Consider the following 18285-nt stretch of genomic DNA (forward strand, 5'->3'; position numbering starts at 1 on the left):
TGTGTGTATATATATATATATATATATATATGTGTATATATATATATATATATATATATATATGTATATATGTGTGTGTGTGTGTGTATAGACTGTTTAGAATAGTCAGTCAAATTTCTTTAGAGAGATGGGACGAAATTGAAATCCACAGGGAAAACCCGTACAGACAAGAAAACATAATGCACTGCACATGGACAGTGACCAGGAAGTCAGGACTGAACACTAATCCTTAGAGCTGGGAGGCATTGATCTTAAGCACTGAGCCAGTGTATCTCATTCCAGCTGTCAAATGCAGTATTTTGACTTCTACTTTGACCTGTTTATTAATTAATTTATTTTTATTTAATTTGTTAAACTTTCACACACTGTGTCTCCTCTCCCTTATCCATAGTGCTTTCTGCTGTGACTGTCTCTCAGGATCTCTGTTACTTCTGGACAAGCTCACATCATGGTAATGATTACAGCCTCTTCAATGTTTTGCTGCGTCAAATTTTCTTCAAAACTGATTTTATTGTAGTCCGGTATGACATACCCTTATTATTGAATTTTGTAGAAGATTATTTTCCTCCTATTGTGCCTTTGTGTTTCTACCATACATTTTCAGTTTGCTATTTCTTCAGCTGTGCTGTTTTATGGTCGTCATTTTACTGTATAAAAAATATTCTCTTCCTTTGTGTTCACAGTTGATACTACAGCTCTCTGTTATTGTGCAGTTCAGTTTATGCTGAAAGTGTGTGTTTCTTCCTTTTTTGGCTTGCAAATTGCTTAAGTGAACAATAAATAGAGTAAGCTGATTCTCAAGGTTTTACTGACTGCAGAAGGATCAACGGCAGTGGGGACTCACCCTTTTTCAACCGCTCAAGTGTTGGCCCCTTCAATGCTTATGGCGGTTTTAGTGATAGCTGAATCTTCTAGACCCAAGGATAAGGATAGGAGGAATATAAGGACAGGTCAAAGACGTGCAAGAAAAAACAAGAGAGATCTTGCTCTTTTTGGTGGTACTCCCTAACAATTTCAGAGAAAGTATGGTAAAAAAATGATTAGAAGATGTTGCTACTTCTAATACTGTTGGCTTTTCTAAATTGTCAGTTACTGTTGTGGAGGACCAGCCTTCAAGACTTTAAGACAAGACTGTGCCTTCATCATATGAAGCAGATTTCAGATGATTTATAACTTCTAGGTCATTGTCTGCCAACTCTGCAAAGCATTTACTTTTGTGTTGTAGGTATTCAGTTACTTTAGTTACAGAGATTGTTAGAAGATGATGAGAGCTTTTCTGAAGACAAATATGGAGATGGGTCTTTTCCCTTCCTCGTCTGATCCTAGGGTGGATAGGGATGCTCTTCTTTTTCTACTTTGTCTCCTTACCTGCCATATAATCGCATCAGTTCCATCAGGAGTTTTCAGCATCCTGCAGATGTCTGTGTCTGGTTTAACAGAACCATTAACAATGGGACTGATTTTGACCACAGTGTCACAGTTTTTGAATTTGGCATCTTGTAAAATGACCATTCCTTCAACACTGGCACACCATTCTTCTCAGTGCAAGGTATGTTTATCTTTAGTACCAGTATTTGCCAGTAGTCTCTATAGACTAATGCTTTAGTCTTTGAGCCTTTGGATTTGAGGTCTTAAGTTTGATATGTAGAGCTGGTTTGTTGAAGCTGAATGCTGATGATGTCAGTATTCGTATCCGTGGATGTTGACTGTAGGTGCTAGGTTGTACCTTGAGCCCAGACTACTGCTTTGACATTGATTTCCATGTCAGCATTGCAGTGCGTTCCGCATGTGCTGCCTTCATTATTTGTAGATGTGTTAGTCTCAATCTGGGAATCACTCCCACCTGTCCCTTAAGCTTCTTAGTGTTGTCTGTGGTGGGGCAGAGAAACTGAGAGCCACCAGCGGGATTTGCGTAAGGTGCCTGATTTTAGTTTAGCTTTTCTCCCCCTTTTTCAAAGACCTTTCCTCAAGGAGGGGCAGAAAGCACACATGTAAACAGGAAGCACATTGACACCCCCATATGAGTCCCCCACACACCAAATATAGACAGTAGGTAAGATGCAGTCTCCCCTCCGGATAGCCCCAGATTTAGGGAGGTCCGTGATATGATGCTCAAAAAGAAGTTGCTGCAGGAGGCTTTCTGGTCCCTCCAACGTTCTTCCTAGGTACATCCTCTTGTCAGTAGATGTTGCTGTTGTTTGGGAGGCATAGAAAGAACTCATGTGGTGGCACTGTCCTGGGATGGCCAGGTTCGTTTGTTATGCAGATGATTGGAGTTGCTAGGTCTAGACCCCTGGGATTGACTTTTTAATTGCTTTGCTGCCGTTAAAGGCTCCCACGTTGAAGAGCCACGCTGGCCACCAAAACCAAAAAAAAAAATCAGCAGAATGAAGGATACAGCAGTCTTCTTTTTTGGGAGGAAGCAGTCTAATCTCTAAGGACTTCCTAAACTGTCCCACTCTGAAGGACGTTGGGAGTTGCTTGTCCCTTTACTTAGCTGTATAGCTGACCAATCACTTAAGACAAATGGATTCAGGCTATAGTATGTACAGTCTGTATTATTCAATTCCTCACTCCTCCCAAACTGTGCTGCCTTCTATTATGTAGTGTCACACATTGTCAGAAAAGTGCAGCAGGAAAAGTGGTTGATAGCGATCCAGAAGGTCTCACCAGAGCAGAAAGGATCACTCCAGGTTCTTTTAAGTGCCTAAGAAAACAAAAGGCCCCTGACTAGTGTTGAATATATGCCATCTAAATGAATTTGCTCTAAGGAAAAGTTCCACATGGATACAGTGAAGTCCATCATTCCTGTCTATCAGAAGAAGACTGAGTGTGCTTTTTGCACCTCTAAGACATCTTTCCCTACATAAAGATCTCCAAGCAATCCAGGAGATTTATTTGCTTTTTAGTAGGAGCTAGTCATTATCAGTATTGAGCTTTTCTATTCAGTCTCACCCAAGACCCCAAGATGTCTGTCCTTAGTTGCTGTGAGTCAGAAGCTTCCAAGGGCCATTGACTGGCCTCTAGCCACACTGAGTTTAGACAAATTACTGACAACACTGGAGTCTTGTCTTTGATTGTTACAGTCTATGGGAATTGCATTGAGCACTGTAAAGTCCCAAATGTGGCCATTGCAGACTCTGACCTTCATTAGTCTGTTTTGTAAGAATTATCTTTCTCAGAACCGAATTCCCCAGTTAAAGTCAGCAGTGTTGAAGCAATGTGAACCTTAATGAGTCTCAGCAATACTATTTGTACAGATACTAGGTCTGGTGGCAGTAACTATTTTTATGGTGCTTCAAGCCAGGTTCCACATCCAGTAACCAATAAACTGAGATTTTCACTTTCCCACTCTTTTAATGGCTGTCGCGACAGATACTATTGCACTGTATCTGGGAGGGAAGTATTGCAAGGGCAGATAGTCCAAGGTGAGTGGTCATTTTAGGCAGCCTAGTCTGCTTGTCAGTGTTTTAAAGAGATGTGGGTGGTTCTCTCTACTTTACAGACACTCAGGCCTCTCATTGTCAAGGTCCTGTTGCCTTTCATACCAACATTGTGACTGTGATCTGATACATAAAGAAACAAGGGAATAACTCTTATTCATAGCCCTTGTATCAAGAACATTGAGAATGTGGGGAAATGGGGTGTGCCTATCGGTAATTTTCTGGCAGCCTGCCATAGTTCTTAGGAAGCCAGCTGTCTTGCAGATAGGCTTGTTCATTGTTTGCTGATGCCACATGAGTGTACCTTCAGTTTGTCAGCAGCATAGATGCTCTCTGCACTGGAGAAAGCCTTGCTGTGACTGACATGCATTCCCAACCAGTGCCAAATGTAGCAACCTCTGCTCCCTTATTCACCCTCTAGAGGAGCATCTCAATGGTGCCATAATCTTACAATTATTCACAGGGTTACTCTTTAGTTTTCCCTCATTTTCCCTTGTAATTAGTTTATTTTAGGAAGTTGAACAGAAGTAGCCCAGGGTCATTCTTTTGTAGCCCCATTTTAACCTCAACAAGTTTGGTAACTTATGTTTTGGCCTCTTCCTCTGGAGAATAGTCTGTCTGAGGCCCTTTAGAAGCTTGTCCACTCACCTGGACCTTCATTTAATCTTATGGTTACTCTACTTCCAGTAATAACTATGGGTACTGCATACCCTCCTAGAGTCATCCTCATCCTCACTTCTGCTCAGACACCACTGCAAGGTAAACATAAAAAAATAAATAAATGTACATGTTTATCCATTTAAGCTATCTCCAGGGGGTTAAATCCTTTTCCAGCTTCTGTGCCAGTGCACTTAGATTACCTTTTCCAGATCTTCAACTCAAGTCTAACTTATTCATCCATTAAAGTTCACTTTGCTACTTTTCTAATTTCCACTAAGGATTTTATAATGCTTTTTTTGCATTTTGCAGGTTTGCAAAGTTGTACTTATGGGAGCTTTTAAGATAAAAAACTCATTTTAAGAAACCTGTTTAGCCTTGAGATTTATTCTTTATGCTTAAAAAATTAACTTTACACCCCAAATCCACATCTAATGTGTAACTGAAGTACATATCTAGGAAAACTTTTTCTTGTAGTTGCAACTTGTGCAAGAAGGCTAGTTTCCAAATTGTTGGCCTTCCTGAGTAAAACTGCCATAGCTGTTATTTCAAAAGGACAGGATATCTTTGAGAACTAACCCTTCCTTCGTGCCAAAGGTAGCCATGCAAATAAATTTGAGTTAGTCTGGGAATTTGCCTGAATTATTTCCCAGTTATTCTCATACAGGTGAATACTTTCTACAGTGCGCAGATGGGGACAGACAACTTTAACCTTCATGTGGATGGAACTTAATCTGTTAGGGAAAATTCTCGTCTATTTTTTTCTCCTTTGTTCCAAACAGCTCGAGTTCTAAGGATTCCAAAGTAATTTTGTCTAGGTAGCATTTATTCTGCATAGGCCTATTATGTTTACTAAACAAGAACATTGGCTGTCTCTCCAGCCTTCTTCAGAAATGCATCCTTAGGTGATATTTATGCAGCTGTGGAGTGACTTTCTCAGAACACTTTTGCAAGATGTTAATAAGTGGGATGTTATTATCTGTAGGTTTTGGGCTTCCTTCTATGATGTTTCTATGATGATCACTCAGGAGTATGAGCAAGGAGCCTATCCTGGCAGTTGAACAAAAATGGTCCTGATAGTTTCAGACACAGAAGTTGTATATATGTACCATAACAAAGATCTGAATTATCATAGTTAATCTTCTTTAGCATACTCCCCCTTCTTGCCCTGGCCTCAGGTATTCACTTGTTTTGTCTTTGTGTTTATGAACACTATTGTTTAGGTATTTGTATGTGTGCTTCTGTGTCAAGTGTCATACTTGATTTGACGTAAAGTTGTAATACAGGGCATTATGGGTAAACAGGAGGAATTGGAGCCTGGGAAAGTTTTAGATGCTGAGCTGACTAAGGCCTGTTAGCCTTAGTTTTGCCTGTTGAGGATGGACTGTTATGATGAGGATCTGTTGCTATGGTAAGTATATAACTTTTGCTTCAGTCTCGTAGAGTACAAAGCAGGGATGTCACAGCTCCAGAAAGAAAGAATAGTAGTACAATGCTAAATGCATTTTTTCAGAATAATTTAAAGTGCTGTCTCTTTTGCTGTAAAGTGCAATACAGAATGTTACAGTATTACTTGAGCACCCCACCCCCATCAGAGAAGTGCAGTTCGGGTATTTAAAATAGTGCTTATTATAGTATAATAGTGTTGTGTTTTCAAAGTAAACATTCCTTCTGATAAAAATGCAAAGCACTATGTCACAACTCCGATTAAATATGTACTATAATGCTAAAGTTACTTTCTGAAATTAATTTAAAACAGGTGCATGGACATAAACCCAGGCAAAGAATTACAAAAGCCTCACTGATACAGTTGAAAATTCAAGTAAATGCATAAGCACAGACTTGTTCAAATCTGCAGTCATATGCACTTATTTACCACCTAGTAATTTCTAAAAGTGTAGTAGGTGGAGATTCCATTGTAAATAAACCAGGACAGTGACTACTTTTTCTTAAAAAAAAAAAAAATGCAGAAACCATTTTATGCTTTCCAGGATGGACAATATAGGGAAATAATATACACTGCAGCAGCACTGGCTATGTCAGGTCTGCTAACATTAGTGTATAGTCCATTATTTTCCTTATAATACCCTGTTGGCCCACAGCATAAACCACTGGTTGCCACAGTCAGGTGCAAGCAGTGGTCAGGGCAGGCTCTAAGGTTAACTGAGACCAGACTGAAGACCTGCAAGTTGACTGGAGAGAAAATACAACAGTTCAAGGAGTTACTCAGGTCTCTAGCACCCCAAGTAGAGGTGGAAATAGGTGGAGTTGATGAAGAATGGCAGGGCCTAAAAACAGCATGTCTGAGGGTTACAGAACAGATAAATGGCTGAGTCAGGTTTGGAAATAAGGTACATAAGGAAAGCTGGTGGTGGAAAGCAGAAGTCCATAAGTCATTAAAAAAAAAGGAGGAGTGCAGGAAAAAGTGGGAGATAGAAAAGATGGACCAGGCTAGGAAGGAATACTGTTTGAGTAATAAAGAAGGTAAGAAAGGTGTTGCAGTAGCAAAGAATAGGGCATCAGAGGCACTCTACTAGTTTCTGGAAAGTGACTCAGTAGGTGGCACAAAGAAACTCCATGAAGTTGCAAGGCAAAGACAGAAAGATAAAAAAGATATTCAGACAAACTTCATAAGTGTTACCAGCACCAACCTGCTCACCAGCCAACAGGACATCAAAAGCAGATGGAAGGTGTACTTCCAGCAGCTTCTAAATGAAGAAAACCATACAGAAGTTGTACTGCCCCAGACACAGCCTACAATGATAGAAGAAGAGGAGTCCAGCGTAGAAGAAGTAAGAATAGCTCTAAGGAAAATGAAGTTAAATAAAGCAGCAGGCTCAGATGGGGGTCAAAGCAGGTATGATAAAGATGCTTGATGAGATGGGAGAGAAATGGCTCTTGAGGGTACTCATAGCAGTGGAGAGAGAAAGCTGTATTCCAGATGATTGGAGAATGTGTACTTGTGCCAGTGTACAAGAATAAAGGGGACATACACAACTCTGGGCAGGGTAAAGGTATCAAACTCCTGTCACATTGCATGAAAGTTCTGGAGAGGGTGCTTGATAAACAGATACGCAGAGTAGTAGAAGGTAAGATGGCAGATGAGCAGTTCAGATTCAGATCAGGATGCAGCACAACTGACCCGATGTTTGTAGTGACACAGATAGCTGGAAGGAGCCAGAGATGAGGAAATAATCCAACTGGGCATTCCTAGACTTGGAGAAAGCGTATGACAAGGTCCCAAGAAGGCTGATTTGAACAGTACTGCAGTAGTTCAAAGCTGTAGAAACATTGGTAGGATTAGTGCAGGCCATGTACAAGGACACAGTGACTTAAGTACAAGCAGTGTTCAGTCTCATAGTGGGGTTCCCAGTGAGAGTAGGTGTACATTAGGGTTCATCTCTGAGCCCAGTGCTATTCATACTTGTGATGGACTATGTTAGCAAACTGGTAGGAGGGGACAGACCAACAAAATTGTTGTATGCAGATGATGTGGCATCACAGGCAGACTCTTAGCAAGGACTTCAGCCAATTATAGGGTAATGGAATGCAAAACCGTTGCAGCCCTTCTGATTCTAGTTTTGACCTCTTCATTCAGACTACCCTTTTCCTCAGCCACCCCTCCCAGATACTTGAAGCTGTTTACCTGTTCCACTATCTTGCCTTCTATCTGTACTATCAGCTTCTTGTGATTTCCACAATTTGCTGCCAACTGGCATAGAATGTCAGGTGTAGAGTATTACAGAAGAATGCCAAAGAAACTGAAAAGTAAGGTGCACAAAACAGTGGTGCAACCAGTACTACTGTATGATACAGAAACCAGGGCAGTAAAGACAGAGCAAATGAGGAAGCTAGAGTTGGTGGAAACAAAGTGCCTGAGACTGGTGATAGGATGCACAGTGGGACAGATGAAGAAATGAAGACACAAAAGGGGGGGGGGTCTGTGGAACACAAATATGTCCCGCCAATATGTCTATTGATGTCACAGACCAGGTAGAGGCAGTGTGTGGGTTAGTTGAGTGGAGCTTGACTTGCGGATATGCAGCAGTTTCATCAAGGAGGGGTGTTAGATTTTGTAAAAATCAAAAAAAAGAAAACCCCAACTTCCCAAGGATGATGACTACAGGAGTGTTACTATAGGCTCCCTCCAACACCCAGAACTTGAATTTGAGATGCCATGAGACAAATCCACTCCATACTGGGTTGATGTGGGAGGATTAATGCCAAGGGGTAAGGAGGAACCAATGGGGCCCATAGGGTAGTTGATGGTTAGGGAATATATATAAAATTTAAAAAAAAAAAAAAATATATATATATATATATATATATATATATATATATATACACACACACATATATATATATATATATATATATATATATATATATATATATGTATATATATATATATATATATATATATATATATATATATGTGTGTGTGTGTGTGGTTTACTATTGAAATTTCGAATCACCTTTGGTTGACCAATAAGAAAGGTCGACTCGAAATGTTGAATATGAAATTTCGAATGTAAACCCAAAGCGAAAATGAATACATCGATCACCATGGTTTGATGTATTCGACATAGCAGGAGGTGACGTCACTCACTTCCTGCTATGTACATTAACATACTGTTGAACTGTACAGTCAAAGGTATGTTACTTCTAGTATTTTGCAGGGGGGCTATGCCCCCCACACCCCCTGTACATTAACTATACCAGCTTCGAGATCACACTACAATGAGGAAATAGGCCACTTCCCTGTTCCTCACTGAAGCACGACCTCTCTGCACAATGTTGAACCCAAATGATCAACCTACACTTAACCCATTCGCTGTAGTGTAAATCGATCGATTTTTAGTCGACATTCTGCCTACCTGGGATACTGCCTTTCAACCATGTGCTAGTTGACCGAGGCAGTTTCACTGTTGCCACAGTAAACTATATATATATATATATATATATATATATATATATATATATAATGTGTGTGTGTGTGTGTGTGTGTGTCCACCAGATCTAAACAAAATAAATCATCTATTTGGAAGTGCAATTTAAGAATCTTCTGCATTCCTTGCTTGCCTGTAGGATGCTTCTTCAGGAGAGATGTAAAATGACAGAAGATCATGTTCTGTTTTTTACCATTAAAGAACTGATCTAATGCTTTCTGTTTTCTATATAGAAATGTGTAATTCTGGATGGTGAGATTCTGATGGTGAGATCCTGATTGTTTTGACTAGAACAGTCTAGTGGGCTGTGCAGTTTTTTAAAGATATGACTTTGAAAAACTCAACAAAAATGACATGTGTGGACCCTTCCTCAGAGAGCAGGCATTTTGAGTCATGTGGATAGCACATGCATCACTGAATCCCTCCAGACATAGCAAAGGTTATGATTTACCTGAATATGGATATTTGGACTTTTATTTTATTTGCTGACTATGAAATTCCATGTGGGCATAACTTAAGAAAAATGTACCATTACTAATTGTATGTCTGTTAGTTGGAAAAGTTGTTGGTAGCCATTTATGTACACAATTGTCATGTTGACAGCAAATTTAGAATAAAGTTACTGTTTTTTTTACATAAACATGTCTGATAGGCTGATATGTATTCACAAAGGAAAGACATCTTGTTCAGTTACATTGTCTGAGAATAGGTGACTACTCTATAACAACAGTTTGCTTTGAAGTAAAATTCATGTTTTTTTTAATTTCAGACTTGAGTGGGAAACACTTGTATTATAAATCATAAATTATAAAGAGCTTTCTTTGAACCTGCTGTTTGTCTCTCCTTACTCCCAGATGATGTATTTTATCCCACATCTCTCTCTCGCTCTCTCTTTCTCTAGAAAAGCTCTTCTTTTATATATCATTGAAACGTTTGCCATTAAACTACCAATTATGTTTAGTCATGTTTTTTATCTCTTTCTGCTTTTCAAATGAAAGGAAATTAACTTAAATTCTCAAAATTAATAGTTTATAGTTGACTCTTCCCCTGAACTTCTCTATTGATCCATCTTTCTTATTGAAATTTCCTTCCTTTAATATTTGTTGTCTTGTTTTCTAACTGCTTAATGTTTATTTAAACATACTTTAAAATGCCGCATTCACTTAACTGTATACATTTTCTTTATTCATTTTATCTGTCGGTTTACTATCTTTATTACACAGTGAGCATATTTCCTCACGTCAGTGTACTGTTGCAATGCATTCTCACACTGTATTTATCATCCAGCTGTTATATAATATGATTTTCCTTTGACTTTACCCATGCTTTTATTTTAGGGTTCTAATGTTAGAAATCAGTGAAGGCCTTTGTAAAGAAGATGTAAAATCCTTCAATTTTGTACTGAATGATTATGTGGGAGGAAGACTGAAGGAAAACTCTAAGGTAACATGAGGAAATATTACTACTATTTTTGAAATCTTTAATGTAGAATATAGTATATATTCTTGCAATAAAAAATGTTTGCCTAACTCTTTAGATTTTGAGCTTGACATTTTGCCACACTTTTTAAGAAATTACTCTGTAGAAAGATGCTATATGTAATACACTACCCACTTGAGCCTTAGAGTGTTTTTTTTTGTTTTATTTAATAGCTGCAGTTCTTACACCTTATATGCAGTTTTCTATCTTGACTCGCTTGCAACTTACATGAATAAATAAACATTTTCTTCTGTGACTGTACAGCTGCACTTATGAAAATAATTCTCCTAATGTTTGGATCATGTGACATCTGAGAAGCTAGAAATGGTAAAAAATAATTCACGGTGTAAAAGTAAAGACTTCGTACGTAGAGTGTCAATCTTTCTATCACAGAAATATCTTAGATGTTATGCATAGCCATTAGGAATAGTATCCTGTATGATTGTGCTAACTGCATCACTGCATTGATTTACTCACAGGTGTAGGAAGCTTGTTAGGAGAACTTCTTATATAAATAATCCATCCAGAAAATTATTCGTAGCACTTGGAAGTAAGGTTGAAAAAGAAATCGAGAATGGAAAAGTATTTGTGTTATTAAGAATCAACTAGAGGTAATGTAATGAGTGAACAGTGTGGTTATTGGTGTAAAAAAATTGTATTGATCAGCAGTATCTGATTAAAGTTATTAAAGTAGGGTAGTGGCCATTAATTGCAGTTGAGAGTTCTTTCAGGAATGTCAAAATACTACGTTTTTATCAGTACTCAGTATTGTGTACCTCGTACTGCTGTTTTTCTTTCTTTGAAACAGATCACTAGAAAATGAGAGTTGGGTGAATTTGGTTCGGTCCATCAAAGACTGAAAGCTCAAAGACCGTTTGATTGAAAATAACTTTCTAAATTATGTAGGCTGCTTAACCCCTCTCCCCACGTACATGTACCATGCATGGGAGACTGCCTGTAACCACTGGTCTGTAGTATATCTAACTCCAACTCACCTTAATAGCAGATCGCTGATCATCATTTATGTCTTTTAGCAATTGATCATATATGGGCTTATCCCGAAAGATACCTATTCTGTGTGTGCGTCTTTCGGCTTTTCCGGTTAGGGGTCGCCACAACGGAACTCCGGTCCGCTAATGATTGGCAGTTGATTTTTACGTACCGGCTTGGCAGGCCTGACACACAACCTTCAACGAAGGTACGCACATTCACGCATGTCTCCACGCAGAAGGCGCTCTAACTGAGAATCGAACCGGACAGCATTTTACTGTGAAGTGACAACGCTACCGCAGCACCACCACTGCGGACATTCTATTGGCTTAAATTTGAAGACAATAGCTGCATCTACCTGCTGTTATAGTGGGTGACTACCTCATGGCAGCTTTTTGTGCTATATAAAAGCAGGCATCCAAGTCAAAGTAGAGAAATTTTAAGCCCCAAAAGTATTAAAAAAAAAAAAAAACATCTGAACTACATTGCTGGTAAGCAGTAGCAAGCAGAGCGTGGGCAGCACTGAGTATGATACAGCTGTAATAGTATGACTAAAGCAGTTTCTAGGTCATATATTAACAGCTCTGTGGTAGTCAGAGAAAGTCTACCTCTTGTCCGAATCTTTCAGGGAAGTTAATATTTGTAGCAACTAACTTCAGCAGTGCAAAGACTGCTGTTTCCAAGGAACAGATATCTGCTAAGCCTTCTGCTAACAACTTGCAGTAATCAAAACTGCAGTTTTCCTTCCTTCGCTCTTCTAAACCAAGATAGGTACAAACAAATCACTTCAGCAGCTGTGCAGCATTTTCTTACAGCTGTATTACTGTACAGAGTTATATGATTTTAAAATAACAAGACAAATAATACAGACCAAAAGGAATGAAGGTGGGGGAATTCTAACCTAAGAATACAAAAGAAATAGTCAATTTCCCTTTTATGCCGAAGGTCTCATGCAGCTGTGCTACGGTATTTCTTTCCTTTCTGCCTTTTTGGTAATTTGAGATTGGTGGTTTTAATCCCAAAGAATGAATGCTATAAGAAAGAGGAACTTCATGCATGCAGACCCTGAGCCACTAGCCTCAGACCCATCCCCCAGCTCAGAATGCACGTGCAGCTAATTAATTGTGAATGGAAGACCAAGTAGCAGTTTCATAAAGGCAAGCAACAAAAGCTGCTGTAAAGAAAACTGCCAAAACATCAGCAGTTCTATTAACATGATTTCTGATCTGTTCATACATAGGTCTGTTTGCATAGTCACAGAGTGAAAGAATAGAACCTAAAAGATGCTCAGTTGTGGTCAGTTTAGTAACTGCTACATGAATATTTACTTTTTGGGAAAAAAGAAAAATAGCTTGTCAGACTATCTGAAGGAGTTCATCCTATGAATGTAAACCCACAAATGTTTATGTGAATTTCACAGTATGCAGGATCTTCTCACTTGAGCTCTTGAGTATCTAGGGGAGTAAGAGGGCAACTTTGTAGTTTTAAGTGAGAGCAATAGCCATCATAATGGTAGGTGTTAAGGATGAGATTGGAGCCTGTCTGTATGAAAAACTGTATAGGAGTTAGAAGTTAGAATTTGTAGCTCTGAAACTCTCTCAGATGAAGTAATAGCAGCCAGCAAGGCAATTCTGAAAGCTAAATATTTCAAAAGGTAAAAAAAAAAAAACAGGTGAAAATAACTTCAAAACAAGCATCAGATCCCCAAAGAGAAATCAACTTCTTTCTTGGAAGTCTAAGATAAGGAATTCATGAAGACCAGCCTTACTGTTACAAAGAGAGTAGCAGACAAGGAAGAGCAGCGTGATGGTGAACCTTCACTGTACAGCGAGTTAGTTTTGGTTGAAAAAGATGATGCACATAATCCAGAACTACAGACATTCTGTTTGTAACTGGAAAAAAGAAAAATACTTTAGCATGTCACCAAGATGAGACTTTTGTATTTGGTAAAATAAGATTTCCTAGTGGTTGAATTCCTGGTGTTAGTCAAACGTTTGAATATATGAGAGGAGTGAAAGCTAATATGAGTTGAAACATTAGCATCAAGGCCTTGAAATGATGAAAGGACAGGGTTGGAGAACAACTTTCATTCTGATAAAATTAGATCTCCCTTGAGAGATAAATGAAGATGCTGAGAGGCAGATTACTAAATATGGACAAACCACTGTTGTCTTAAATGACCTTGACAGCTCTGTTCTGTTTAAACTTTCTTTCTCATTGCTTTTGAGAGAACTCTCTGAACTAGAGGAATAGGAGGGAAATCAATAAAAGTAACACAGGCACCAGTTTCACAGAAAAGTACCCTATGCCCTTATCAGAAAACAAGTAAGCTGAGTATTCTAAAGAAAGACAAGAAATCTATGAAGAGTCCAGCACTTCCTTCCATTCGAAGAAGGACTTGAAGAAGATTGGTACCATTTGGAATCCATTTAGATCTTATGAATGAGAGTATCTGCCCGCCTGCTCTAATCAGATGAACTGCCATGAGGTAGACACTCATTGATAACTGAATGGTCCCAAACATTGTATAATTTCCCCTGACCAATCTTTTTAAAAAATTATGAATGTATACATCTGTATACTAATTGCTGATGATAGTTAAATATTTCATACTTTCCTTACCTGTTATCAAATGTTTCTTGTTTTTGTAAACTGTGTTTTGCACACTTTTTGTACAGCACAATGGAAGTGTAACTATCACTGTTATATTCCGTGATTCTGTGCATGTTACGTTCATTGTTTTGTTTAGTATCACAAAATGGTAATTGTATGCTGAAATTTCTAACTGCCTAGCTGGCTGGAGTCATGGCTGAAAATTGTCTGAGGGCCAGACTACCAGCCTGGGCAACAAAGTTAATATGTAAACAGGTAGGTAATGGTGCCACCTCTTGTATTTGTGTGCCATATCATTGTGGTATCATTAAAAATTATATGACAGTACCCTGAAGAACATAGAATTTTGAGTTCCTTCATAGCCATTAACATAGTCAACACTTAGATTTATACGTAGTTGTTTGAGATGAGCACCATACTCTCTCTAAAAATATCTAAATATATTCCACTTTGGTAGAGTACATGGTCTTCCTTCATTTCTTGGAAAAGTACCTTCCACCAATCTAATTTTTTTTTTTTTGTGGAAAATCAGAAAAAAGGGGTTGTCCTTTCCTATGGAGGGTTTGCCTTATTTGTAGGATTTTTCAGGTAATGCTACAGCTTCATCAGCTGGGGTCTTGCATGCCTTATGCTTATGATACCTGCACACATATGACCAAGAATAATAGAATAACCTTTCTATTAGGATAGCCTTGTCTGCTGTTGCACTGAACATTTACAGTTTTGCAATGCAGCCTAGAGAATGAAGAGTCATCAATGAGATTGTTTGTCAATTTTCCTAGAAAAAAAAAAATCTGTTGAGAAGGCAAGAAATCCAACTGCGTCTCAGTGATTGTGAGACCTAAGGTGTGTACAAAAATTGGAATGCACTTTTGAGTTGTTTCTTTGAATGGGCATAAATCAAGCTGCCATCCAAATACATGTGTCTGTGAATACCATTTAAATGGAGTGATACATTACTCCTCAAGACCGAGGACTTGGTGGTGGTGGTGCTGGGGTCAGGAAATATACTAAGACTGCCAAGTCAAAAAGCAAATTAACAATGTAACTCAACAACTAAATGATAAAGGGATTTTGTGGCTTGAGAAAAGAATGAAACATGCCAGTAAGCATCCATAAGATCCAAAGATACATACAGTGCCTCTGAGGAAGAGGAGGAATACAAGTTGTTGGTAACAGTTCTGAACTTTTGATCTTTTTTATTTGTTGAGATCTGAAGGATCCAAACTAGGTTGCCAGCCTTTCCTCTTTGAAGGAGGAATGGTAACAACTTGATCCTTTGAGAGACAGCAAGCGAGAACTATTTTGGTAAACTATTTTTTTAAATATCCTCCTTGGCTGTTTATATTAGAAAGCATAATACAAGGATACATGTCTTAAAATTATAGTATACAACAGACGTCAGCACTAAACCTTGTTTAAAGAAATCAGAAGTTGAGCCAAGTATAATATAGTCAAAGCACCAAAATTTCACAGAAACATACGAAAAACTGGATTGCCAGGATGAAAGAACGAAACTACTCGCAGAAATGGTGTATAAAAATCTTTACTAGTGCTTCCTGGTACCTCTGCTCAAAAGCCTTTCAAAGGAATGATTTTTGCACCAAATGCAACAACTTTAAATACACGTTAAGAGGCTAATTGTTACGTCATTATTCATTTACAAGTTGCATTGTGTCATTAATTAGACACTACAGATTAACCCTTTCTAAAGAAATATACATGCAACACTTGATGTGCAAAATACAAAAAATACAGTTAATAATTGTAACTGATAAATTTAAATACAACACCCAGAGATGTATAAAGTCTGTGCAAACATATGAGTTATAAACATCTCAATCATTCATATCTCTACAGTAAACTTTGTGACCTCATTGTCAATAAATAAAACACATTTTTAATAAAATATAAACAATGATTGTATATTGGTAAAGCTGATAAATGTTCTTAACACATGCCCCCAAAATACTGGAATATCAAAAGCACACAATTCATTTTCAACTGACAAATGCATCACCCTGAAATACATGTTCATAACTTAATTTAGTACTAACTAACATGCATTATATTATGTTATATGTAGAAATTATTCTTTATTAGTGAAAATTGATTTTGAACTCCTGATTCAAACCTTTGGGAAATAATGTACCAAAATTAATAATCAACTTTGTGTCTAATTTTAATAACCCAGTTAGAAAATCCTCCCCTTGTTTATTGAGAGGTTTGGCCAAAATGCTGAAAAACAAACTAACATCCGACCCAGCATGGGCTACCTGAAAATGATGTGCCACAGGATTTTCAACCCTGCCATGTGTGATATCACCCAGACATTCCATAATATGATTTTCTGCCATTCTCTTAGTTTGCCCTATGTACCACCTTGTGTGTTTGCACTCACAGCCTATGATGTAAACAACCCCACAGGACTGGCAATTGAACAGAACCATGGCCTTAAACTTTTTGCCATTTATGTAAATTCCGTCTAAATTTCGGACACTGCTACATACCTTACAATGTCCACATGGATAACAACCTGTTTGTACCCAGTTTCCACTAACTTTCTTCATATTTAATAATTCCTTTAAATTTGAAAATCTACTGTATGAGAATGTTTTTCGTATGTTCCAAGTATAATATAGTCTTCCATGATGTTTTTTTATGAAACATTAAATGTTATACTATCACGCTATTGTACCATGCCAGAGCATGTGAAATTGGTGTTTTATGATCAGACACCCAAGTATCATTGGCTTTTGTATGTTGTAGCAGGAGTGGTAGATTTTCCCTTTATTGATACATACATTTAGTGTCCTTAATCATTTTATGTATATGACATGATGCCAGTCTTTATCACAAGGTTTTGGTTGCATTCATTTTATACTATGTTAGTAATCTTAACTCCACTGATTCTCTTTTTTATGCCTTTGATAGCTGATGATGATGATGATTTTGGAGGGCATTTTCCTTGTCTGACCTTGGTTTGCATTATTGTAATTCTTTAATCTGGCATACACTGTAAATGGAGATTTGCTTGGTTGAGCAACACCTTGTTAAGAAGCCAAATAAATACCTAAAATATACAAAATATGGAAGGCTTGCCATTTGTCTCGTTCTTAATATTTTTTTTCTTTTTTTGCAGAGTTTTTTAGGTACCGTACTGGAGCTGGAAAAACTGAACAAGGTATCTCCTGAACAATTAGATATAGTAGAGAAATGCCTACAGAAACTTCGAAGAATGGATTTATATAAGAGAATTTTGAAATACAGACAGCGAAGTAAGATCAATTGACTTTTCTAATAATTTTCCTCACAGTGGCCATAAATAAAGTAATGTAGTACACCTGAAAAGACAGAAAAAAAGGTGCTTGTGGCATAGGTTAAGAACTATATTCTGCGGATGTGGTATTAATTCCTGGTGCTTTCATTTGTACTCTGTAAATGTGCGTTATGTTATGTGTTTTCAGTGTCATTTAACTAGACCACACTGAGGTATCATCTGTGCTTATTGGCCTTACTTAATCATACCAAGTAAACAGGCACTGTATCTTTGTAAGAATTTTCAAGATTTACAGGTGTTGGTGATATGTAGGTATTTGCATTTAAAGCTGCCGTTTTCCAGAAGAGTGAGCTCCAGTTTGTTGTGCTTCATTTTGTAAGCCCTTTTTGGTCCTGCATTGACAGTGGTAAAATGTAGGCAATATTTTACTTTTTGCAACAGGGTGGTAACAAGCTCCAGCCTAGATCTTCGGTAATTGACTAGTACATACCAGCAAGTAATAAAAGCTCACTTTTTAACATACTCAGTAGTGAGAAAACTCATTGTGAAAGTTGATATCCTCCAGTAATTACATGTGGTACATTATCACTCAGCAGCTTGATGTAGCAGTATTTTGATCTTGTGTTTTTATTTGTTGCATCTTATTTTATTCTGTTTGATATTTTATATTTCTGTCTTCATTTGCCATTGTTTAATAACATCTGTTGTATTTTGGACTATTTGATTTGATTTGTAGTTCGCAGTCTTCTCATTTGTGTCCAGTATTGTCTGGTATTGCAGATAACGATAGAGATGTGATTGGTTTTTAATAGCATCTAAAAGTGAAGTAACTCTGTTTAGGAGAGATGACTGTTGATGTGGACAGCCCTGGTGC

The 18285-nt window shown here is 37.8% G+C and overlaps 1 protein-coding gene across 2 annotated transcripts in view; it reads left to right on the top strand.

The window, feature by feature from the left end:
• The window catches only part of CFLAR (CASP8 and FADD like apoptosis regulator), a 764637-nt gene that overhangs the window by 327849 nt on the left and 418503 nt on the right, over positions 1 to 18285 (top strand). For both annotated transcript variants that reach the window (XM_044075821.1, XM_044075822.1), the window contains 2 exons: positions 10387 to 10492; positions 17274 to 17409. In XM_044075821.1, coding sequence (XP_043931756.1) covers positions 10387 to 10492; positions 17274 to 17409 — 242 coding nt within the window. The remainder of the gene's footprint in view (positions 1 to 10386; positions 10493 to 17273; positions 17410 to 18285) is intronic.

This window comes from Protopterus annectens, chromosome 6.part1 (genome assembly GCF_019279795.1).
Source record: "Protopterus annectens isolate FY-2018-M chromosome 6.part1, PAN1.0, whole genome shotgun sequence".
NCBI classification, from domain to species: domain Eukaryota; kingdom Metazoa; phylum Chordata; order Ceratodontiformes; family Protopteridae; genus Protopterus; species Protopterus annectens.